At 35.6% G+C, this 26,795-nt stretch overlaps 2 protein-coding genes across 3 annotated transcripts in view; one reads left to right on the top strand and one right to left on the bottom strand.

Annotated features, from left to right (window-relative positions):
- LOC111061096 (muscle segmentation homeobox-like) overlaps nt 1-12,492 on the top strand; it is a 30,213-nt gene extending 17,721 nt beyond the window's left edge. The window contains exons 2-3 of the mRNA XM_022348815.2: nt 7,600-7,787; nt 8,724-12,492. Of these exons, the coding sequence (XP_022204507.1) occupies nt 7,600-7,787; nt 8,724-9,029 (494 nt within the window). The 3' untranslated portion in view covers nt 9,030-12,492. The remainder of the gene's footprint in view (nt 1-7,599; nt 7,788-8,723) is intronic.
- Nucleotides 1,854-21,663, bottom strand: LOC120355181. Of its 2 annotated transcripts, none has more exons than XM_039443511.1 (2): nt 21,354-21,663; nt 1,854-1,990 (listed from the first exon to the last, which is right to left on the bottom strand). In XM_039443511.1, the coding sequence occupies exons 1-2, from the start codon at nt 21,566-21,568 to the stop codon at nt 1,903-1,905; spliced, it is 303 nt and encodes a 100-aa protein (XP_039299445.1). In that variant the 5' UTR covers nt 21,569-21,663; the 3' UTR covers nt 1,854-1,902. The 2 variants fall into 2 exon arrangements, with proteins under 2 accessions (XP_039299445.1, XP_039299451.1); XM_039443517.1 differs by lacking the exon at nt 1,854-1,990 and adding an exon at nt 17,546-18,024.
- Between the last annotated feature and the right edge of the window lie 5,132 nt (nt 21,664-26,795).

The raw sequence follows: 26,795 nt of genomic DNA, 5'->3' as shown, positions 1-26,795 counted from the left end.
ACTTGTTATAAAGTACTCCAAGTTAGAATAGGATTTTCTCTGAAATTAATAGCAATATGAAATATGTCTGACAGCAAATAGAATTGTTATGGGAAGGATTCAGGATAACTAGAAGAATAAACAGGGCAAGGACAAGGGCAATCTGTAATCACTGAACGGAAATAAATAGACATGTTTGATTAGACTACTCTATTACCGGTGTTCAGAGAGACTGCCAGCCCAAATATCGACCGGAAGTTTGAAATTTCCAAATGCATTCCCCTTTTTTTCTGGTAGGCATCTCGTTATAAACTGCTAAACGTTACTTAATGTTGGAGCGTAACAGCTAAGTGGCTGTGATCTCTATATAGCGCTACACATTGTGATCTGTTAAACGAATATAACCGACTAAATAGTTCTTAGCGAGAGCTGTCAGGGAAGAAGAAGGAGAGAGTGATTTGGAGGAAAAAAGGAGAAGAGAAAAATGTCGAGACAGCACCTTAGCTGAGTGAGTAGGGAACATTAAACTGTGGTAACATTAGTTTTGGCTTCTAGCCGAGCATCAATCACAGCTGAAAAAGAAGAAGATGGGTTTGGAAGAGGAGGAAACGAGAAAGAGTAAGTAAGCGAGAAACTCGAAATTCGGGCACAATTCCTTCGCCACTTGTGCTCATATTTTTTTAACAGTGGCATCAAAAAGGAGGAGACTCATTTGCCTGTGAGAAATGGGCTAGTCGTCTATACGGCACTCAAAAAGCACTCGTTAATTGCGAGGCGACCCGTCACTCAGTTCACTTCATTTCACAAATACCCGCTCTCAATGCTATCGAACTTCACCGTTTACAATTTGTCTTTAACTTTGCTTAGTAGGCGGACATATTTTTCAAAATACTTAATGACTTTCAAGTGAGTTTGCTCTAATGGAACCTATCATGTGTGTATTATTACGTTGAGTTCGGGTAATATGAATTTTTATTTTATTACCGCCGACTCAGCTACTTTGTCAGGTTGTTACAGATGTTAGGCAACACTGTTGGTGTTCTTGGGAGCAGAACGTCATCACTAACCTTCTCTCAACATCGATGATTCAGATCAATTGACTGAAGTCATTGGATTTCTACTCTATATAATTGACTTTGATTTCCTGTCATTGAGAAGGTGATTGGAAATTATGTGATGATAGAAACATATTTTAATTTCATGATTTTAAAATATTTGAACTAAAAGGTTTCAGTTAGCACGCCATTAAACTAAGATAATTGGAGGAAGTAGGATCTACAATTAATTATTTAAAAAAGTACTTATGGAGAAAATGTTTAAATCATTCACCATACATCAATCAAATTCAAATTCAAATTTATTTCACACTCATAAATACATATACAGAAATCGAATAGAGTCTAGCATGACAAATACAATAATGCAACTGAAATTCAATAATAGATTGTAAGTGAAAAAACAACTGGCATAAGATGACTCTTGTTCGCCAGTGGGAATAGGAGATAAAACTATCATACACTTGACCTGATTTTAATTGAGTTAGCACAGAAGTAGGCTAAATACAGGGTGTTTGAAAAAGAACTCACTAGTTTTAGGTGTAAATTGATGAAAAAATACATCAACAAGTACATACAATAAAAGAAATAAAAGAAAGAATCTTCAAGTTTTGTTTCACATCAGTACGCTTCAACTTGGGATCCATTTGTTGCCCTGCACAAGCCGAGACGATATTCATGTTCTCGCCATGTATTCACCAACATATCAGGTGTAACTGTCCCAACCGCCGTGACGATTCTTTCCCGTAAATGGTTTATGTCTTGGATTTTTCCACTGTACACAGCATTTGTTATGTACCCCCAAAGGAGAAGTCCAGAAGGTTTCAGTCCGGGCTCCGTGTTGGCCAAGTAATTGGGCCAGCTCTATCTATCCACCTTCCCGGAAAGCGAGTGTCTCGAGCCGCGCGCACATGGTTATTGTAATGAGGAGGGGCGCCATCTTGGTGGGTCTGCAACTGCTGGAGGACATAACTTAGACAGTTACTGAATCAAATACCACAAACTAGAATAGTCTATATCAATTTTTACAGATTCTATGACACTTTAAAACTAGGGATTCATTTTCCAGAGAAAATACTACAACGAAGAATTGAAACAAAATTCACAACAAAAGTAGAAATTTCTTTATTATTCATATATACAGTGATTCATATATACAGAGTATATAAAAACATTACATAAAATTATGTTCAGGTTTCCAGGCACTATTTAGAGGTCACTTTAAGTACCACCTGGTGGGGATCTCTTCTCATAATTTTTGGAAATCTAATGTATTAATTCATTTTCACCGTTAAATTATGCATGAAATTCGTAATTTTCAGTTCTATTTCGGTTTTTGGGATCAATTTTCTATAAGGCTCGTTAGCTTCAGAAACATGAAGACAGCGCAGCCACAAACCACTAACCAGATCCAAACTCGACGTTTTTGTGATAGCAACGTAAAATTGAACGTGAATAAGATGCTATCGACTCTGAAAAAGGCTTCACTGTTCACTATAAATGGTCGAAAATTATCAACATCCTTGCAGTTGACTTATTAGCGCATTAAAATAGCCATAACAATGTTTAACTAATTTCCAGTTAATTAATTGAATATCATGTCAGCGGCTAACAGTCAGCCGGCACGCAACCTGTTCGGAAAATAATTACAGAAAATTGTTAACGTACGGTGATCGAGCTGAAAATGATGACTAACCTTCTCTCAACATCGATGATTCAGATCAATTGACTGAAGTCATTGGATTTCTACTCTATATAATTGACTTTGATTTCCTGTCATTGAGAAGGTGATTGGAAATTATGTGATGATAGAAACATATTTTAATTTCATGATTTTAAAATATTTGAACTGAAAGGTTTCAGTTAGCACGCCATTAAACTAAGATAATTGGAGGAAGTAGGATCTACAATTAATTATTTAAAAAAAGTACTTGTGGAGAAAATGTTTAAATCATTCACCATACATCAATCAAATTCAAATTCAAATTTATTTCACACTCATAAATACATATACAGAAATCGAATAGAGTCTAGCATGACAAATACAATAATGCAACTGAAATTCAATAATAGATTGTAAGTGAAAAACAACTGGCATAAGATGACTCTTGTTCGCCAGTGGGAATAGAAGATAAGACTATCTATCATACACTTAATCCGATTTTAATTGAGTTAGCACAGAAGAAGGCTAAATACAGGTTATTTGAAAAATAACTCACTAGTTTTAGGTGTAAATTGATGAAAAACTACATCAACAAGTACATACAATGAAAGAGAGAATCTTCAAGTTTTGTTTCACATCAGTACGCTTCAACTTGGGATCCATTTGTTGCCCTGCACAAGCCAAGACGATATTCATGTTCTCGTCATGTATTCACCAACATATATCAGGTGTAACTGTCCCAACCGCCGTGACGATTCTTTCCCGTAAATGGTTTATGTCTTGGATTTTTCCACTGTACACAGCATTTGTTATGTACCCCCAAAGGAGAAGTCCAGAAGGTTTCAGTCTGGGCTCCGTGTTGGCCAAGTAATTGGGCCAGCTCTATCTATCCACCTTCCTGGAAAGTGAGTGTCTCGAGCCGCGCGCACATGGTTGTTGCAATGAGGAGGGGCGCTTGGTGGGTCTGCAACTGCTGGAGGACATAACTTAGACAGTTACTGAATCAAATACCACAAACTAGAATAGTCTATATCAATTTTTACAGATTCTATGACACTTTAAAACTAGGGATTCATTTTCCAGAGAAAATACTACAACGAAGAATTGAAACAAAATTCACAACAAAAGTAGAAATTTCTTTATTATTCATATATACAGTGATTCATATATACAGAGTATATAAAAACATTACATAAAATTATGTTCAGGTTTCCAGACACTATTTAGAGGTCACTTTAAGTACCACCTGGTGGGGATCTCTTCTCATAATTTTTGGAAATCTAATGTATTAATTCATTTTCACCGTTAAATTATGCATGAAATTCGTAATTTTCAGTTCTATTTCGGTTTTTGGGATCAATTTTCTATAAGGCTCGTTAGCTTCAGAAACATGAAGACAGCGCAGCCACAAACCACTAACCAGATCCAAACTCGACGTTTTTGTGATAGCAACGTAAAATTGAACGTGAATAAGATGCTATCGACTCTGAAAAAGGCTTCACTGTTCACTATAAATGGTCGAAAATTATCAACATCCTTGCAGTTGACTTATTAGCGCATTAAAATAGCCATAACAATGTTTAACTAATTTCCAGTTAATTAATTGAATATCATGTCAGCGGCTAACAGTCAGCCGGCACGCAACCTGTTCGGAAAATAATTACAGAAAATTGTTAACGTACGGTGATCGAGCTGAAAATGATGATATTTTCATTAAGCCGAACAGACCATTAATATAATCGCTGTGGGTAGGCCGAGTGTAGTTTCCGATCTCAGTTATCTTCTTATTAATTTCATTTAGGCTGGTGGGGGTTATTTGCGTGTGAAATAGGTCTGTGAGCGCTGTTGATGGATTCTTTCCAGCAGAACGTATTTCCTTTAGGAATATTGACTATTATGACTTTCCAGTCATAACTCAAGATGAATTTATTAACAATTATTGATCCAACTTATGAAAACTTATATTGAATAATGAAAAAAGAATGGATAATCAACATCAAAAACTATTGATCAGTTAGCCATTCATGTGCATAAATTATTTTTGGACATTCAGCATCTTTTATTTCTATGCTGATAAGTGAGGGTGAAAAAGGCTTCATTACAGTAGACCTGGTCAGTGCGGTAGTTTCTTGATAGTTTCATGTCAAGTGTGTATGGAACTTTGTACTTTATTAAAAGACAATCATTCCACTCGAGAACCCTGGCGAAATAGATAGATGAATAAAAATAATAAACAGAATACCTAACGATATTATTAATTTCAAAATTGTTTCGAATTTTATCTCATAGTACCCAAATGAGACCCTGAATAATTAAGTATTATTAACATATAATATCTTCATGAAATAGCAGAATATTAAATTTAGTGAATTCTGAAAAGTTATGAAAGGTTGACGTGAATAGGTTTGAGTGCGATAGACCTAATTTGAAAAGTGAGAGAAGGAAAAGGGCTTGTCTAGTGCGACGGAGAGAGATAAGACGTGTGAAAGAGTGAGCAAGTTTAGAGTTTCGACTGTCGTGAGAAAGGTTACGTTTGTTAGCTCAACCGACGTCTTTAAGTTGGTCATTACGATGCTAATGACAATTTGGAAAAGGTGAGCTGGGTTAATTCGATTCATTCTTTTGTCTCATTACCAACTAACTCCCTTTTTCTTTCAATGTGAAAATTTTATTGACAGGGTTTTTAGATACAAATCGACACCTTCCATACGTTTACTTTTATGGAATTGACTTGACATTCTTGATCAGCGGTAATGAGTATTTTGTAATGGTGATTTATTCATTTGACATTCTCACATATTGAACGGACAATTTATGAATTAATTGACTTGACTGCACATGTGCGTCTATCATTATTGTTACTAATTCACAAGCTTTTGGTGTTTTTTCAGTATAACAATGCTCTTAAAAACAGAATTAGTTCACATGAGCGAATAATAGTTATGGATCAACTACAACCTTGCAGAAGATAGAGCTGATTCGATCTGATATTTTGACTTAATCCATGCATCTTTGGCATTTACGACATCAAGCAATTCAATTTTAGATGTGAATACGTTCGTTTTGAGAAATGATTGAATTTCATCCAAAATGTAAAATACATCTTTAAGATGAGATGTATTATTGATCCTATACACAATACATATTATCATATACACAATAATATATAATATTGATATATCATTTCATATAATAGAAGAAGTTTAATCAAACATTCAATATTCTGATTGAATAATTTGTTAGATAATTCGTTTAGATTGAATTAGTCGGTCTCGATATTCAACAATAAGAGACAGAAAAATCCTAATTTACCATGAATTGTAAAAACACAAGAAACAATAGTAATCCGTTAGTGATCAGATAATTCAAATCAATACATTTCTTATCATATTTCTGAAATATAATAAGTCAAAAAATGTTCATACAGTATTATGGAAGAATTTTGGTGAAGAGAGAAACAGTTTGTTTGTTTGTTTAACTCAATAAATGATTAGATGCTTGAAACATTCGATCATGAACGTTAGTGGTAACTATTTCCACCAAATTGACTATTTCCTGGTTAGCTGTTATTCATCAGGATTTATCACTGATTGAGCAGGTGAGCCTATTACGACCAGGTGATTTTGCTTCTACCCAAAAATTCAGTCCAACGTTTCCTAGATCACTCACTTGTCCTGCTACTGTCTCACAACAAGGCATGTTTATGAGTCACAAGCAAACTGGTGCTAATCTAATTATTTCCCAACGAATTTCGGAAAGATGGAGTGTAAATGAGCAGCACTAACTTATGCATAGTTTATGTTTCTCATGCCCTAAGGATCAGGTGTGCTGGTGTGAAGCAGCCTTTGGGGTTATTAGTGTTTTTGTGTGTTTGTGTTGGTGAGATGAGAGGATGATTGACTGTTCACTGATAAACTGTGCGAGCCTATTAAGTAGCATCAATATATCAGAATATTGTAGTGTTTACGTAGTGAGTTGAGGAAGGTAAGGGTCAGTTCTGGGGTTAGCAATACACCTGGACAGTGCGAGACAGCTGCCTTGTTTAGTTGCAGAAGCTTCTCACACCCTCTCTTCACCCTCTGGCTCACTCTCTCTCTCACTCGCTCACTCCGGGCTACCGTCGTCGAAATCCGATCAGATATTTCCTCAGCGTGGCCGTTTCGATGTCCTGAATTACGGTAATTGCTTTGCCGGACATCGTACTGCTATTGCGTCCTGATTAGATCAGCTAATAATATTGAATTGAATGCGTGCCATCCAGTTTGAATTATTGTCGTCTGCCGTGAGCGGCTACTGCTTGCTACTGCAGCACAGCTTCAAACTAATTGGATCTTCTTCGTTCATCCGTTTTCGTAGCTTATGTAACTACTACGTCAATGAGGAGAAGTGTGGGACGAAGTGTTCAAGAGACACAGTGATCGGAAAAACAAACTATAATGACTACTGCACTTAAGAAGTACCGAATTATTGTAGTTCATAATTTTCAGGCGAAAAAACGAACAGACTCATTACTTTCATGTTTACTCATGACCCCTGACTGGTGCGTTATACTCAACGATAGTCATCAATCGATGTTTTGGGTGTGATGTATCTTCCAATTTCCAATATTAATGATAAGATAGGCCAATAAAATAGTGTTATCCTAAACTTCTCCCAGATGATGTAGAATTGTACTACTATGATAAAATAAAAATTTTGGTTGTGTTTCACCTGCTGAAGAGTTTCAAACTAAAAAGAACATGGAGATGAAAATTTTTATTAGAACTTTTATTGCCATATGAAATAATTTGTGAGTAATGAAGAGTATCCTAATCTTGCAATCTTGCAATTGATCGAACTATGCTACTCATTTGATCCTTTTAATCTTGATTGAAATCTATTTTGTAATTTTTTTGTTTGCAGATTCGAATAATGGCGAACCCCCCAAACTGAAGTGCAATTTGAGGAAGCACAAACCGAACAGAAAGCCTCGCACACCATTCACCACCCAGCAGCTGCTTAGCCTTGAGAAGAAATTTAGAGAAAAACAGTACCTGAGTATAGCTGAGAGAGCTGAGTTTTCCAGTTCCCTACATTTAACGGAAACACAAGTGAGTAGATTAGATTATTCATATAGTTATTATTGGAAAAAAATAATTAAATATTGGACCATAGAAACATCTGGTGATCTTTTCATATTTGGATCCTGATTGTCATATCATTGTAAGGAGTGAAGAGATTTGATTAAGATTTCCCTTCGGCCTAGATAGAAGTGAAAGAATGAATGTTTTCAATTTCTCAATCATATCTGTGCTGAAGATGATATGAGGTTATCTGATACCATAGTTTCCCAAAATTCAAATTCAATAGGATTGAGAGATGTGTTCAATTTCAAGTATGAAATTCATAGTGTAGAATACTGTACTTCTCTATTGTGATAAATCATACTGTATTCGGGTCTGTTTATAATGTACGAGTATAGTTTGCTTTACATTATACAGCATTGTCAAGTAATTCAATTTTTGCTTGTGATGGTTTTCCAAATTATGAATCAAACATTGGAAATACAGCAATAATTCATTGCTCAATAAGTATATTGATCAGTAATTAATTGATGATTACTCTTATGCGTGGAATTTTTGGTTCATAAATCAATCTACCGGAGAATCCAAAGGTATCATCAGTTTTATATAACTTCAAATTGCAGAATCTGACTGATCTTTGATTGATTCCATCCATTTTAAAGAATAATCTGAATCAGAGAATTAGACAGTGAAATTTTTCAGTAGGTATCTGAAAAATGAATATAAATTGATAATTATCAAAACCGATCTTCATTACGTTGAAAATATTCAAGCCTCTAGCTGACTGCACGAAAGGAGTGCAGTTGGTTGTCACATTTTCTGACGGTTACATCGCTGAAATGCATTATATTGGACATAATATCTAAGATATTTAATTGATTTCATATATATTTCCATATTGACCTCTTTTTGGGTTCCCATGATTTTTCACAGTTTCTCTAACGAGCGCTAATTGATTTGCAGGTGAAAATCTGGTTCCAAAATCGGCGCGCGAAAGCGAAACGTCTCCAGGAGGCTGAATTGGAGAAAATAAAGATGGCGTCGCTGGCAGCGCACAGATCTCACCACCCTCTGTACGGGCCGGGACCGCTGCAACACTTCTACCACACGGAAATGCTGCACCAGTCACACCCGCTCAGTGCGATTCTACGTCATCCCCTGCCACACTTCATGCCGCCTCCCGGCCCACAAGTCCCCACCGCCCCCACGCCGCCTTCCGCCGCCCCCGCACCGCCGCCTCCAGCCTCGTCGTCGTCGCCGCACTCGTAGGCAATACAGTGCGCCTCTCTCCACTGGCAAATTCTGCGTGAGGCAACTGCCTAAACAAAACGCTGTGTAAACCGTGAAGCTTTTTTTCTAACCTGAGTAGGTACGACTCAAGAATTTGTCTGAAGCTGGGGTAATACTCATGAATAATGGACACTCATGACTTGAGGTAGCTGACTACTCATGACTATGGGATGAACAATTATACATGACTAGTGTACATTATACATGGGTAGTGTTCGTTACTTTGATAGGAACGAATAGAAGCATTTGACATGCTGTGAATATTGTGAACTGACAAGTGTTGATTGATTCAAGGAAGATGAATTATTATTTTCATCAAGAGTATAAGAGTTCACACAAAATTCATTCCATTCACCTTTGTGGACTTCTTGAATTCCATGAATAAATTCATATTACCATGGTGAATATAATACTAGTGGACTCAGCTGAAAGTAATTCAGTAAGATACTCATATCGTTGACACTTTTTTCAATGTTGTAATTGAAGAATATTGAATCGTCGTTCTATGTTTCAAAATGGAGAAATTCTTATTTTGCAACTGTAACTACAGTATGTGTGTTCCAGATCTTAGAAAACAACATTCTTGTGGTGGAAATTGAGCTTTAATATGTACTCCGATTTCCATTGTCAATATTTTGTGAACTTGGTGTGATTCAATGTGATTGCTATTGATGAAGTGTGACAAGAGTGTTGAGTCAATTCTCTCCAAGGACTGAAATAGCTTCGGTTGAAGAATACGTTTCTTCTTGTTTTTTGCAACAATGAATTACCATCGTTTCTAGTTGCTTGTTGCACTGGTCACACAGGATCTCGTTCGCATTCTTGTATACGATCAATGCAGATGTACTAAGGCAATGCTGCTGTGTCAAGTTCCTCATTGTGAACATCCCCAACATGAACTTTTAAAAAAGCGCTCGCAAGTGCAATATACATTGGAAGCTCGTCGAAAGAAAAATGCAATTGCATCCTTTCTTATTCCTATTTACTAATAGATTACATTTTGTGATCTGATGTTTGTATTGTTTCAATTGAATAATTGGAACTGTTGTTTTCTATCTGGATTTGATTCAAAACTTTTCATCTTGTTAACTTGTAGTATTTGTTACTTGCATTATTAAGGAGAGTATTGTTAAAACTTACAGGTAAGATTCAACTTCATATTCTTAAAATTTAAAAATTATTATTGTTTTTTTTTTTTTATTTAAACAAGCAATTTTGATTTATCAAATAATACTGATATGTACTAAATAATATTTATTGTTGATGATATTATTTTGATTCTAGTAATCGTGAATGAATTTTGATTTTCTGAACAAATCGTACCTACAAGCCTATATGTAATAACTTATTAGAAGAATTTTGTTATAATCAATTATATATAATACTGTATATCAAATTAATAAAAACAATATAAGAACTTGTAGTACCCTTTATTGGAAACTTTGAAATATTTCAATGACTAGTTTCGACCATAGGTCATTTTCAAGTTAACTTGAAATGAAACTAGTCATTAAAATATTTTAAAGTTTTTAAAAAAGGGTACTACAAGTTTTTGTATTGTTTTTATTAATTTGAATGAAGTAGCCCATATAAGTGAAGTGATTTTATTGTATATCAGTATAGGTTATTTTAGTTTTCTCTAAAAGCCTAAATTTGAGATTGAATGGTGTCGATGCTGAAGTATTCAAATATGCATAATTAATGGCAATAACCAGACCTAGACAAGCTTTGGCTAGCTATGGCAAATAGGTTATCAGAAAAGTGAAGTGAAATGGTCTATTTATAAGCCACACTATTCCCTCTTTGCTTTCAACTTCACTGTTGAAAAAGCTAAATGTAACAATATAACAGGAAGTGATCGGTTTAAAACAAGCAATGGAGTTCAGTTATTTCGAATTGCTCTTGCCTACCACTTGAATGCTTCAATCGCTCTCTCAAAGTACGGGTACTTAGCTAAGTTGTGTTGGCGCAAAGTAGAAACGGACACACCTACTAGGAAAGCTTCGAATTCTCCGAGCGATTTATCGGTCTATAACAACTTTATTACAGGTCGTGTAGGCCGCGCGAGAGATATTCGTCTGAAGAGAAGTTCCGCGCTACCATTCAATTCACACTACTTGGCTTCATCCCTTTTATTTCTCACTCTCTCCTCAGACTGCTCTCACACTGTCTCACTCTATCACGTCGCACCGTTTTGTTTTTCAAATGACCCTCCACCCTTCTCCGTCCTATTCTTGAAATGCCACTGCTACCACAAGCGAATTCATTTTGCCCTTCTATAAATACATAATGCTGTCTTGAAAGTAAATAATGTCTTTATTAACTTTGGAATACAGATGAGCAAGGCATGTTAATTTAAGAGGCTGTGGCCTGGTCACTCCTCCTTCTCCACTCTGAATGCACAACTGTATCGAGCAGTTAGTTAATACCTCACAAACTTCTGCTCTCTCACTCAGACTATCTTTCCCGCTTCCTCCTCACATCCAATCTTCTCTCTCACATCGAATCTCTCCCTTTCCACTAACATAATATCTTCCTCTCTTTCTCACTCAGTTTGCAACGAGTTCTGAACCTTCTCTATTCAAATTTCTCATTCAAAGTATCTACTTCTCTCTTCTTATCTCCAAGCACCAACACCTTGTCAAGTTTAAACTCCTCAGTACTTGAAATGATTTCTTCTTATCTCATTCTCACATCTATTTATCAGTAATTTCTCTGTATTTTAAAGTGTCTGTCAAAATTATTATGAGAATAATTATTTTATTGCTATGCAATAATACTTCAATAATGTCATATTAATAATGATTATAAGAGTAGGTATTTTATTCTTATCAATTTATTCCAATAATTTTCATGTTATATAGAATGTGTTTCAATTTTTAATTGTTGATCTTGTTCTTATTGCTATGATTTAATTTGAGTTTATTCTGATTTTTTCTAAATTTCCATGTGGAATTTGTTATAATTTCACAAAATTAGTAAGATCACTTCTAATATAAGTATACATTCTCATGGAATAAGATATTGTGATTGTATTTTGTATTTCACGAGTCATTCTATCTGATATAAGCGCTATTGTAGGGGATTGTTCAATTTTACTTTTAATTGAGCTACCAAAAGTGTTTCAAGCACAACTTACTACTGGTAACATGTACTTGAACAATCTAATATGATGTCTGAACGTGATAAGTCATCAAATATATGAAGCCTGTATTATTTGTATTTAAATGTGATCTAGTTTTATTATAAGTTATAAATGTGGAAATATTATTATATCATATGAATCTAAATGTCAAATTGACTTGTATAATGTAAATATAGCCTAATATCTGTGGACTGAAGAGCGTAGTCGATTATAGCTTATAAAAATAGAATGTGCATAGTATGTAAATGTAAGAATGAAAATTAAAATGTAAAATAAATCTTGAAACTTCATAAATAAATATTTCGTTATTCCAGATGAACCTATTCCACCTACTGAGCTCTGTATAAGAGTAAACAGCTTTAATACATCAATCTAATATTTCATTGAAAAAATATCAAAATGGTTCAATGTAGAGGATTGGGCGAGTATGGAGCATTTGTAATACTGTTACAAGTGCTGTTACGCACTCATTTTCGAACGAAACTGGAATTTTTTCTGCTTGAATCTTGAATGTGACCTTGGATGATGAATACACTCATGTGGACGTTGTAATGAGTTATCCATACACTTCTAAAACGTTGCATAAGCTATTACTCGAATTTCTTGTGTTCAGTCTCAATCAGGGCTTCAGATGTACGTAGTTTGTTATGTATATACGAGCTGTGAGGTAGCCCTATGAAAAAGTCAGAAAGTGGCCAATCCAGTTAACGAGGAGGCCACTCCACATCTCCACTCAACGAAATGAGGCCTTTGGCGTTCTATTCAGGAATGTTCGAGAGTTAAAGATTTGTATTGACAGTGACGCTTTCTCATAAAAAGTAAGGGTGAATAATAATTAAGTTTCCACAATAAACAGTTAATTATTTGCCATTGATAAAATAAACAGCAATTATAAACAGAAAACCTCAATCTTTATCTACCAACGTTTCCCCAACGGCGTATAAGGCAAGGGATAAGTTACGCAAATAAACTGTAATAAACTTCTCACAACGTCTACAAGAATGTTTGGTTAAAAACGGACGCCATTTTTGAATGTTGTTTCCCGTACATAATTAATGTTTTAATGTTTTTCCCCTCTCTAAACATAGAAATGGCAACATCCAAGGTACAATACTGGGAGGGAAAATTCAAGCTTTGTTCAAACATGTGTATGTAAAAGCCATTACAAATCCTCCATTCTTCATCGCCCAATCCTGTATAATCCATTGAATATGGGATTCCATTGCGAAGCAATTATTCGAATTATTCATAACTTCAATTTCTATTGTTGGTTTGTCACAAGAAGCTTCCTAGATTACGAACTACCTGCATATCCAGAGCTACACTGAAAATTTCTTATGGCGTTGCAACCTTTCAACTATAACTTTCTGATAGAACAATCCATAAAAAAACAGAACATCATAGAAAAACACAGAATAATAGTTCGCACATTTAGACTAATTATTATAGAGGAGGAGAAGCAGAAGCATTCTCGACAGCAGCCTCAGAAGTTGAAATTCTTCCACAATGATAAGAAAACAAAGATATATTATGGAGAGATTTCACAACATCACCATCAATTCTACTAATCTTCCACAATGATCGATAAGTGGGGTTAGTACCCCAAAAATAGTTATTTCTTGTAACAATAAAGCAAAGTGGAACTATTCTGCGCTGAACAATAATAAGATTCTGCAACGGAAGAATAAGCAACTAGTGTTAGATATGCCAAATAATAGTTTGAAGTAATCAGAGATGAATCACTGAGAGTTATCCAATATGGAACTATTTTGATTATTCATGTACAAAATCTACTTTTCTGCTCTTGTGCAGAAATGATTTTCCATGCTGTATGATCATCAGAGTATATTTTTTACCACTTTTATTGGTAACTCTTGGAAAAATATCAGAATGTGTTATAGTAGTTGAAAGTACTCCAAATGTAATTTGAAAACTGAATAAATCAGGAGAAAAAATACTCTGAATCTAGACTGTTAGATTCTACCTCACTTTGAAGAACATGGGGGGGGGTCTGTCTGAAGGAAAATCTGATCGAAACCGTAAATAATTAAATTGAAACAGAATTCATCTAGTCTTATGGAATAAAGATTAGCTTAATCAATCGCATAAACATGATTGATGGAGTCTGGATGGAACTCTAAATTGAATTCGGTTGAATTTCATTTGAATTGAAGTATTTGACAAGTAAATTTTTGTAAACAATCATGAATCAGTTCCTAATCTGTTGATGGAAATTATATTCTCGTCTCGAGTGTCTATTACCTTTGGCATATTCATTGAGCTTTGATAATATGATAGAAAAAGCATTCCTGTATGTTTTTGTGATATCCAGGCTACTTCATGGATATTCATTGTCGAAGAATGATATTTGCTTATAATTGTTGCTATAAACACAAACGAGTGTTTCTTTTTCTGTGGTATGATTATTTAAAATTGAGAATATTAAGCAATATCACCCCATGATCATTTGACTTTTCAATTTATCCAGTTTTAGTGGAACCAATGTACAAGAGCTGTGAATCTGATTAATTGTAGAATTAAAGTTTTCAATCTGTTTGTAGACTATAATTTGAATTGAGTGATGTAATATCACACAAATTGAATGAAGATGGTTAACTCTCAACCTGGAAGGATGGAAAATAAACAAGTTAGTGAACAACAAAAAAGTCTCAGTTATATTGACTTAGATGTGTCAACTGATCTACTTAGCTTCGTGGAATTATACCTCAACCAATCATTTTTGTTAATTTATTAAGTAATGGAATTTCTAGACACGCTCTCATTAGTTATTAGATGAGAATTCAGCCATAAAATCGATCCCTATTCACGGTTAATTAATGGATTCAAACTGTAAACCCACTGCTAATCCTATTGGTTGAAATGTGATTAGATTTTTATCTAGTTATTAGTTGGAAGAAGTAGTATTCGTGAGAACTACCTATCTTATTAATTAAATGCATTATTGTGCATTTTCGAACCAAATTAGTAATAAAAAATGATATGCTTGAATAAGTTTAAATGTACGAGACAGTTTATACAATAGTGTGCAAAAGTTTTGGATTCACTTCATCCATCAATCGATACCATGAATCGAATTTGGCAACCAAGCTATAATCATAGTTAAAAAAAAACATTCTTTTTCACCAATTTTGGATGCGTGGGAGCTGGCCTGTTGCTATACCATAATATTGCCTATGATCTGAGAGCAGGATTTGGCAGCTACGGAATCTAGGGCCTGCGCTAAATTCTAGAGAATGAAAAAAAAAACGGGGTGATTATTCCATGACATTAGAAGTAACGCTCGAATTGGGAATTTAATTGTAAATAATCTTTCTCAGTATGCCAAATAAGATCCCAAGACCAAGTCACTATAATATAATTTTAGTAAGCCTCCCGGGCTGAAGAGACGCCATCATCCAGTTTCAGGATATTGACGCCGACTCTGACTTATTTATTGCTTAGTAAACCCAAGAAAATGTATTTCAATCCTTGAAAAGATAGGCCTATTCGCCTATTGCAATGAACTGCAGGTTCAGTATTCAACCTGAAACTGACAGTTTGTATTTCAATAACCAAATTTCTTCTACGCATAAGAATTTAAAGATGGAATAATTATTTGTTTCAATAATTAGATCACAGATGTTGATAATTTTTAAACACAATACAATAGAATAATTTAATATGCATATTGAGTAAACGTGGATATTCAAGGAAAAGCTAGCTTATTTCAGAAAAATCAAACTAATAATTTTATTCAAAATTTTCAAATAAGTTCTCAATGACAATGGATATTCTTATCCATCCTGAATTCCATTTCTAACCTCATTCTTGTTAGCTCTTCAAGGCCATGCATAAATAATAGGATAAGGTGACTCAAATTGACATTTCTCATGTAATTTCAATATTGAACTCGTATTTGGTATGGGGAATAGAATCTAAAAACAAATTCTCAATTTAATTGGACTATGAAGCTAATGATTATCACTAACCAACAAATTGACTCCAACACATGACACCATAACAACTCGCTGACGAAGAATCATGAAAATGACATTTCTCTAGAAACTAATAAATTTATGTATTTGCAGTTATTTTGTATCACATTGTTATTCAAAAATGTTGAAGAATGGACACTTGAAGAGAGACTGGAAATAAAGACTAGGGCTCAACTCACACTTATGCGACTCAGATCGAGAAGAGACTCGATTCTAGTCGGGAGCATGTGTTTTCAAATGGCGACAGTCGTGGAGACTGGAGAGTCGACTGGTCTGAGTGTCACCATTTGGAAACACATGCCCTCGACTAGAGTCATTCAAGAAAGAAGATAGCGCTATACTTTTTTAGCTCCACAACGTTACCAGATCATTTTTTTAACAATGTGGAAATAGAATCAATTAGCAAAATATTTAATGTGAATTTTTTAAATTAATTTTTATCATTTATTTGTTTATTCCATTGACAATCACAAATTATTATTACAATATTATACATAATATGATTGGGAGAAGACAACAGGCAGAGCCCAAAACTGTCTCTCTCCCAAATTTTTATGAACAAAAGTTTCAAAAAGGAATGCGGTTATAACTTTATTTTTCACTTTAATGTCAAATTTTTACTTAAAAATATGAAATTATTTTAATTATGGAAGTAAATTAATTTATCATTGGAAAATATATTTTCTTGACGAAAAATATATAACTTAATTTATTATTTCGAACAAGAATGAACAGTAAATATAACATCAGATATACCGGTTTCAGCTATCTTCTATTAATAGAAGGCAGTGGCTTCAGCAACGCTATTCTCCTATTTCTCCACTGCCATTATAACTCGGGCCTCACTATAGGCCTGGTTGCACTACCCTCTTGAATTTTGATCATGAATGAATGCCAGGCGAACCAATGAGAGAAGGATGTTTTCGAAAAGAAGGCTTCTTTCATTGGTTTTTGTGGAATTTAAGCACAATTGAGATTCAACAGGTTGAGCAATTGCACCATAATATTATCAAAGAAGGCTTGTTGAAATTACAAACTGGAAATAGGAATAAAATGCAGAGATATTAGAAATTAGAATCACTTCCAATATTATTCATAAAATTCCAGCACCTAGCTTCATCACAAACTTTTAAAAAATGTAAATATATTTGATTGAACTATTATTCTCAAATCATCTGCAAAATTCTCCATAAACCATATTGGATATTGTACTTGATTCATTTAGAAGTAAATTGATAAATAATTTGTTGTATTCCTAATTTCTGAATGTTTCCTTCGAAATAAGAAACTTTCTTGGATGTAACGGAAAGTTACTCTTATTCAATAGCAATTGAATTTCGTGATTCAAGACTGGTACGAATTCAGAAATAGGCCGGTCCTATTTATAAAATAGTAATGATTAATAACAAAAGCAAATCAAGAAGTCCATCTACAATAATTATTGTTTTGGTTGTTCATGTCTCACGTTATTATATTATCATTCCTTTCAAGAGTTAAGGGTGTATCACCTGTCAGCATCAACAGAATAGAACTTTCCTTTTCAAGTGTATTATGGATTATAAATAATAGAACTTAACGAGCAAATTGTAAGACCATGGGCTATCACAGAATTCTTTGAAGCAGCATGCAGTGGATAGTACACATCTTGAGTACAAGTGTTTTTCTAGGATACCGATCACAATGATTCATCAAAAACCGATTCAGAATTTTTTTAACCAGCAGCAGATGTAGTCCAATCCATTTTCAGCAATGCGTGAATACTTGAGACACTTTTGACAAGCATTCAGTTCAGGCAGCGAGCGTAACGTCGTCTGAGCAATAGAGATGTTCTTCGCTGTAAACAGAACAAAATAGACCAGTGACTTTGACTGAAGTCTGTCTGACAATCTTCTAAAGAAAACTGTTATATAGGCAATAATGGTAAGCCAATAATAGGCTTGTATACAGCAATAATAACAGCATTGTGTGCCGTCTATTGGAGTTTTCGTTTCTCAGGAATAATGAACTGCTCTCAGGTAGAAGATATAAAGTGCAGGACAATGGTTGGGAGTGGAGTATGCTCCTCTGGGACCCATATCATTGTCACCCGGCTCGCGGCTCTATAGTGCGACGAATCGCACAAAAGTGTCCAGAAAAGTAAAGGCGTATCTGCAGATTCCAGACTGAAAGTCACCCTCTGCTGGGGGAACTTGGCGACGTGAAAGCCACCACCCTGGGCCACTCGAGAGGTCTCATCCAGTATGAGAATGTCACAGTGGGAGGCCTCACTCCATCTCAACTATCAAACTTCTTCTCAATCGAAATTCTCTCTTACGAGTGCATCTCAATTGAGCTCGATCGCTGAGCTCAATTCATCAGATGACAAATTTAAATTTACGGCCTCGTAAACGATGCAACGATTTATTATAACCGATGTTGGAAAATTTGAAGATGGTTCTTCAATGAATTGCGTAGTCTATGGAAGAAATGAATGAGTCTGTTGCTTCTGTGAGGTGGATTCAGTACAATACTAGACATTCTGAGAGTGAATGATGTCCACACTATCTAAATTCCTTAGCTGTGTCAGAAATTTAATTCTCTTCGCTGGAGTCTTCAAGCTAATGACTTATTTTCGCTTTGAATTAACAAGTACCGTTTAATCGATTGAACGTAAGCTTATACTATCCTGATAAGGCTCTCTCACTAATTCACTGACTCAATGATCAAATTTTTTCTGGATAATCAACTGCATGGATTCTAGGAGAACTTGAAATATGACTCCTATATAGGTTGAGAATGTCATAGTGTGGGATAAATGATCATATCCTAACTGTAACAATAAATACTGTACTAATAGTGATGTTGGTTTTTCAAATGGTACCTACTGAATAAGATTATTTTTCTCCCGTTGCAAAGCACGGAAGACCTGCTACTAAAACATGGAATTTTGTGTGCAATATTGCCCTCTTTTATATCAAAAGAAGAATTACTCTAATTATTGGTGATAGGGTTTGCAAAATGCTGCCTCTCGTGATTCATTACATTGTAATATTTTTAAGGTAGCCTACTTATTATTTCTAATTCCAACAATGTACTGTACTGTATAGCCTGAACAACATCATTCTTGATTGTTCTATTTCTATGGAGTTCACGATTGGCTGAATAAGATTTTTTTAATTCGTCATCAATTCCCGAGATCATCAATCATCAATTAACCGAGAATAAATCATGAATCTGATCAACTGTTGATCAGATTCAGATACTATTTTCACTATTTAAGTTGAATCAATCATCCATATCACGAATATAAGATCGGTTTAAATGTCTTCTGATTGAGTCAGACGGAGATTATTTGTGATCTATTAGAATCTAGAATTTAATGCTATATTTTTGTCTCATTTGAACAAGGTGGATCACTCTTGAACCAACTGCAATTTTCTTCACATTGAACATTCCAAATTCCACCAGTATTTTATCAATTTTTCTGTTTCTTGTATTACAATAATCAACATCTCAACTTTCTGCTATCTAAACTATCGTATTGAATTTTACTTCTGAAGTATTTCATTTGCCACTAAAGTGGCAATTCTAGTTGTTCAAGTTGAGAGTCATTCTACTAGCTGTTCAGTTGTTCTCAATAGTGTTGTAGGGTGCACTATGCTGTGATGCATAGGCCAATAGGAGGCCGTCCATCAGTTTGAGTGATATACCTTGCATGAGTGGAGGCGCGCATAACTTCTTTAATTAAGCCGACTTAATTAAAATCATGCACCGGCATCAATGCTGCTTTGTGCCATTGCTCCGACTGATATTAATTAGCTGAGCGCTTTTTAATTTTACGGACTATAAAACGTTATTCAATGCGAGTAAACGCGCGGCGTTTATTAGAACACAAACGACGGCCGTGTTTGTCGTATGCAGATAAATCAAGTGAGCAGTGGCAAGAAAGAGAACGCATTGAGAGGACCGCGGCCGGTTTGATTCAGGCGATTTAATTTGGTAATCTGCCGGTTAGCGTATAGCAGAGAGCGCTCACGCTCATCGCAGTGCTCCAAGATGCTCCTCTTCACTACCTCCTCTCCTCCTCATCACAACTCTTCTCCCTCATTTACTCTTCTCTTGTCTGAGTCGGATGATTATCCTCTCTCTCGCTCTAGCTTTCCTCCCATTTCACGAATCGCCGGTCAAGAACAACGCTGCCCGTCTCTGACAGACTCTTATCTCACCTTATCGCTCCCCTATTTTTGTCCTCTCGAAATTTTAATGACCAATTTAAAACCTTCCATACAAATCGGGGAAGGATAAATCTTGCTCACTCAACGAATCGGGGATCTGCGCCGAGATTATCTTAAACAAACGAAGTGGGCTGAGTTCACTTCATTCGGACTACGGCAAGAGTATTTTGGAAACAATTATCTGTTGAATTTGAGAGTTTGTGTGTATTCGAAGTTCCAAACATGTGTGGAAGTAGCGCTGAAAATGTGGAACCAAACAGATCACCATTAAGAACAGTACTAGCTTCTTCTTGATCAGGAATCGGAAAGAAATCATTAGAGAATTTGGCTGAGCATATCAATAATTTTGATATAGATGAATATTAAACGATGAGAATGCGTGATGAGTGGGCGGGTGATTAAGACAGTTCAATAAAGAAATCAGAACGAACAATTCCTGTTGTAGTAAATTTTTAGTTTACTTCTCTTTAGATTCAGCAACCTTGATACAATTAAGGTAATAAGATATTGAAGAATGTCAGAGTATGCCTCATAATTTCGGTAACAATCGTTTGAGTTTTCTCTTGTGCTACTTCTAGTGAGATCGATCTGACTGGGCGTCAAATTTACTAATCTGGTAATCAATCTGAAAAGCCTCCAAATCGTTACTGAGTAGTAACGATCAACTAATAGAACACAGAAGGTCCTTTTCAGGGGAAAATTACGTCTCAGTGAATATTTAGCGGTTACAACGTTTTCCACTCTATTGATAGACACTGTTTTTAGTTAGACACTAAAGTTTCGGGATGGGGTAGTAAATCCAATCTCGAATTATCTATACTTTATTGATCAGCCATGTACAAGAAAGAATAGTGAAGTTTATTAGTAGGTCTCTGTCAGACATGCAATCGTAATTCATGATATTTATAAAAAATTCAAATATATCATCAAGCTTCATACTGTCACTTACAATATTGTCCCCCTCTGGCGAAATAAAGTGTCCATTTTATAGTGATTCGGAGGACAGGTGCAGTGGCTGCTGCTGCCTACTACTGAAGTGCATCTAGATGCGATTATGCGATTGCGTCCACAGAAGAAGCTGCAGTAATTGTTGGGGGGGGGGTGGTGGTCGGTGTAGGTTGGAAAAGGAGGGAGGAGGGTGTCTGGTCTGCGAGAGGAATCCATTAGGAGAACAAGGGAAAGTGTGATATTAGTTAAGGGGTGTGTTCCGAGAGTCCGGAATCAATAACCGATGTTTGTTACAGCGCGAGAAGAGTATAGAGCTGTAGGCTGAAGCAGCGCGTTTATATTGTTATTTGGGGACCCCGGGGTCGGTCGGTTGCTGTGATTTACCCCGCCACAAGGGATGAAAAAGAGAGCCGGCAGAGGCCTATTATGGCGGGAACGGCTGTAATTGGACCCCTGCCGTGACGTGGAGCGACTGCGCATGCGCGTATTGCGACCCCTCTTTAATCGCGCGTCGTCCGCCTTATCACCAAGATAATGCGTCGCCCAGCGCCCGGCAACGCCAATATTATCTCGGCAATTATATCGCGCCATCGGTACCATTCTACATTCTACATGTCTTCTGTCTTCCACTACACCGACGTCTATGAGCATCACTTTCTGCACCCACTCTAACAACCCTCCCTAGCTCCCCTTACACGAATTAGTATCGTTTCCAATTTAATATAAAAGTGATGACCTCATACAGATGTCATAGATGATGTATGTATTGGATTATCTACTGCTAAGCTCGATTGAACCACAAAAACATGAGCATATCGAATCATAAGCCTTGAGTAACTACTACCACAGACAAGACATGTGTGCCTACATGAACTACTCAAATTCTTGTCCAACTATCATTTGAGAAAGTGTAATCAGAAGTGGCTTGAGAGTAGACCTAGTTGAATGAATGAATCTATTTGCCAAAAACAAAATACAAAAAAAAAGAAGTATATGCTACTGCACTTAACTAAAATACATACATAAAAATTAAGGAAATGTTAATTCATATAATTAGAAATAATAACGAAATGATATCCTTATTCATGATATCATGAATAATAATTATCAAATGAAAATATGGTGGAAGAAATTACATGCATTGCAGGAATTCCTGCAATTGGCTGATTGGGTTGGCGTTCTGGAATCTGCTGATAATCAGTCAATAGGAGGGTTTCCTACCCTGTCGACTCGTCAGAAATACGTCTCAGGTAGCTTGCCCCTCACTATTGACAATTCCTCAACCAAATAAGATGTTTCACAGTCGTGAGGCATGATCTGAATGAAATTATAGTAATTTCGATGCATGATTAATGAAAAATCAGAGGCTTGTTCATAAGAATTATGGCAAGTAATGAAGTTTAGATTTCAGCCGTGTCACCGAGTACGTGTAATATATTTTATGTTCCATTTAGGGCATGAGCTTCAATTTTTATGATAAACTAAAAATTTACAAAGTAAAATTATCTTTCACTCTCAAAATAATATATACCAATTCGAATTGTCATCTACTCAAGTTAGTTTTGAACAATCTTGATAAGATAATGACGTTCGATTCTGACAAAATATGGGTCATACAAATGTATTTATTGTTCATGGGTTCATCCTGTTGATTCTCTTTCAATCATTGATTTGCCAATTTTGTGTTTGTGTAAATGAATAAAACGAATGAAATAATATATTAGCATGAAATAGTTGAGAAAAATTGCAAGGAAGAAGGAAAGAAAGTTGAAATTGGAAGGAGCAGAGCGGGCGCTGAGGAAGCTTCCATGGACAATGGCTGTTGCTCATTATCAGTCAAATTAACTTGGAACAATAAAACGCGCTGTTTAATGGACGGGACGCCAGCACAATAGGACGACGCTTTAATTGGGTGCGTCGAGGCGCCTGATAACCCCCCAACCCGCAACTTCGCCCCAACCTCCGTAATTAACCTAAGCTTTCTACTTTTTAATTACCTAACCCATGGCTGCTGCCACCCCCCAGTCCGCCCCACCACAAGTAATGGAGACGTTCTGCTGCCGCTGCCGCCTCCGCCAGAAAACTTTGCTATTTACCGCCCCCGGGGCTAATCTATTGCCGTCATTATAAACCTGCTGCCCCTGCTCTTTTCTAAATTACGATTTTTTAGCCGCTTCCCGGGCCACTTCTAATGAAAGCAGCCTCAACTTAAGATGCCCGATAAAAAGTTAAAAATTCGCTCAATAATTAACGCCCAGTTTTACGGCGGTCTCATATTTCATTTCGCCACTTTCTTTCGGCCAACTTGCTAATTTCAGCGCACAGAACAATCTCATCAATCGTCAGCTTCACCGTTCTAATGCTCCCTCATCAAAAATAATTATTCTCAGGTGTAATTTTTATCAATCTGCCCGGAATTGATGGCTCAAGACTAGAAATAGTTAAAATGTCATTTTCTGCCCAGATACTCTGAAGCATCTAATACATAGAATTCATTATTTCTTAGAAAAACAATCTACTTCGAAAAGGTTTGTCTCAAATTAGGATCATTCAAAGTATCATAGTAATAGTTTTTTATAAGTATCAACCAAGTATTTCAATAGAGCTACTTGTATTGTTTAAGATTTTTGGAAAAAAACTTGAAAATTGCTCGAAAGCCTAAACTAGTTGTGTTTTATACATTTTTTCTATAGAAAAGGTTTGGAAAAAGGGTACTATGAAGTTATTTATTTATTGATTAACTATCAATGAACTTAATTCGAATTCAAAATTTAAATTGATTTTTTTCCAATCAATAATCTACAAGTGACATCATCATATCACATTCAATGATATAAGGGATGGCCAATCTATGATGTGTTTCACATTCAATATTAATGACCCAAGAATAATTGGGAAACATCTTTGAGAAAGCTTATGAGGAATTCCAGTCTTACTTTTGTGAATTACATTTCATAACGAAATTTCAAAAAACGTATTCTATGATATGCTTCGAAGGTTGCATTTGATTAGTGGGATGATAAATAGCAGGATAATGGGATTATAATTTGACACATATAATGGAATGACGCTACCCAATCCATTCTATTTTTATACACATTTTTAGTGAAATTTCTGAGCAGATATTCCCTTTCACTACAGTGAATAGATATCAGTTTTGAATATTATATGCTCGAAATGTCTATTCATGGAAGATTATGAGTGGAGAACATTGCTTTTTTCAGCTTTGCGGAGAGACATGGTCTAGGATTTCTGGGAATTCTTTCTCAAAACTCATGATATATATCAATTCTTGTCAAAAATATTGCAGCCCAACGAAAAAATCACATTCCTCCAATGATCTCAACAATCATAAGTGTTTTATTATCCATACGTACTGTATGTTAGCATACTCAATAATATCTGTTGTGACCTACATTTTATCAATCATTTCCAATAACTATTCGATCAGCAGTCGAATTCAAGTTTTTATTATGGGAGTACCCGTTTTATGTATAATTTTAACATTGTTCATTTGAATTACAATTAATTTACAAAAAAATCCCCTCAAATATTGCTTAGGTTATAATTATTATTCCCTATCATGTAAATTTTGAATTTCACTAATGTATAATTTCAGTGAATTGTGCTCTGTGTGTTCACCAAAATTGGTGTTGTTCACCAATCGTCCCTATCCATTTGTTTATCATTGGAGATTTACGTTTCACTGTAAAACACCGAGTTTTTCAATTGGTTGTCGATGACTTTTTCGGAACAAATGAATGCCGGGTAACCCCAGAAAGGATTATAGATTCACGTGGGGCCGAATCGTAACAAGCCAACTGTAGAGAGGCTTAATTAAAAATATCATGGTCGGGTAGTTTTATTCAGCAAGAGAGAATGTTTGTGAGTCCGATGCCAACCGGGTTTTTAGAATAAAAGATGCAATTTGGAAATAGCAAACCAGGCACCAATATGCGGCAGAGCACGGAGCACAATACAATTAGCTGTGTGGGCACTTTGGCTGGCAGAAAAATGCCCGATAAGAATATTGTCGACTGAAACCTCACGAACAAAAGAAGAGCGTGTTTTAATTAAATATTTTGTTTCCCTCAGTGGAGCTGGAGTCATTTCTGGATGCTGTCAACCGTACTGGAATGGCCAGCTCTGTTATTAATACACACCGATCTCATTATTTCCCTGTTTCATACATTGACAGAAATCTATTCCAGTTTTTTCATTGTTGAATGGCAGTTTTGATTTATTTCCAAATAACCGGCTGAATGTTTCAAGGGAGCTGGGATGATATTCAAAAATAATAAATAATCACTCTCACGCAAAAATTGGAAAACAGCTAATAATGTCTCTCAGCTTTTAGTTTTTCATTTCATAGAATCGAAGGCTGAGTGTCATAATTTTCCTCTCAAAATAATTTTTGAAAATATTCATCGTCATTCAAACAGAAACAGAATTTATGAAGGGATACAGTACAAAAAAGTTGAATGAATATTCAGCAGGCCATAAAACTTCCACCAATATGAGCATTGAATCAATCAACATTATAATTTTTTTAGCACTACATCCCAATAGGAGCTTTGGCCGCCTCCACTACAGTTCTCCACTCTTCTCGGCCCTCTGTCATTCGTTTTTATCCTCTACATCCCAATTTTTGGAGATCGTCTCTTACTTGATCCTCCCACCTTATTCTTGGTCTTCCTTCTTGAATGTAGCCTCTCCTTGAATATTATTTTAGGCATTCTGTTCTCATTCATTCTACAGATATGCAGATAATTATGTCCAAACCACCTGAGCCGTTGCGCCTTTATAAATTTAACCTTTTGTGCCTTTATTAATATTTCGGCCTTTCATCAATGCCTCGAGCTCTGAATTGGTTCTTTTCTTTCATTCCTCTCCTTCTTCAATTGGACCATAAATCTTTCTCAGAATTTTCCTTCCAAAAACACCTAGATGGCTCTTGTCTTCTTTTGTTAACGTCCAAGATTCACAGCCGTAGGTTACTACAGGTCGAATCAGGCTTTCATATATTTTGAGTTTTATATTTCTACATATGATCCTGTTCTTCAAAAGTTTCAGGCTACTGAAGTATGCCTTATTTCCATCCAATACTCTGCTTTATGCAGTAACTCATCTTGTTCTCGTTATTCAATTCAACTCCCAAGTAGCTGAAGTTCCTTACACCTTGAAAGATTTTCTGACCAATTCTGAGATTTTGTTGAAATTTTATTGCGTGACTGCTTGATATATTCATATACTTCGTTTTACTTTCATTTACTATTAACCCAATCTTTCACGCCTCTCTCTCTAGCAACATATAAGTTTCCTGCAGGATATCTTTCCTTCAGGACATCTTTCCTTCTTGCAATGATTGCTATATCGTCCGCATATGCACATACCCGATACATTCGATGGAAAATATTTCCTCTGTCTATTCCTTCAATAGCTC

The sequence above is a fragment of the Nilaparvata lugens genome, chromosome 1 (assembly GCF_014356525.2).
Source record: "Nilaparvata lugens isolate BPH chromosome 1, ASM1435652v1, whole genome shotgun sequence".
Taxonomy (NCBI): Eukaryota; Metazoa; Arthropoda; class Insecta; order Hemiptera; family Delphacidae; genus Nilaparvata; species Nilaparvata lugens.
The sequence above is the reverse complement of the archived record's forward strand: the minus strand, read 5'-3'. Positions and strand labels throughout refer to the sequence as shown.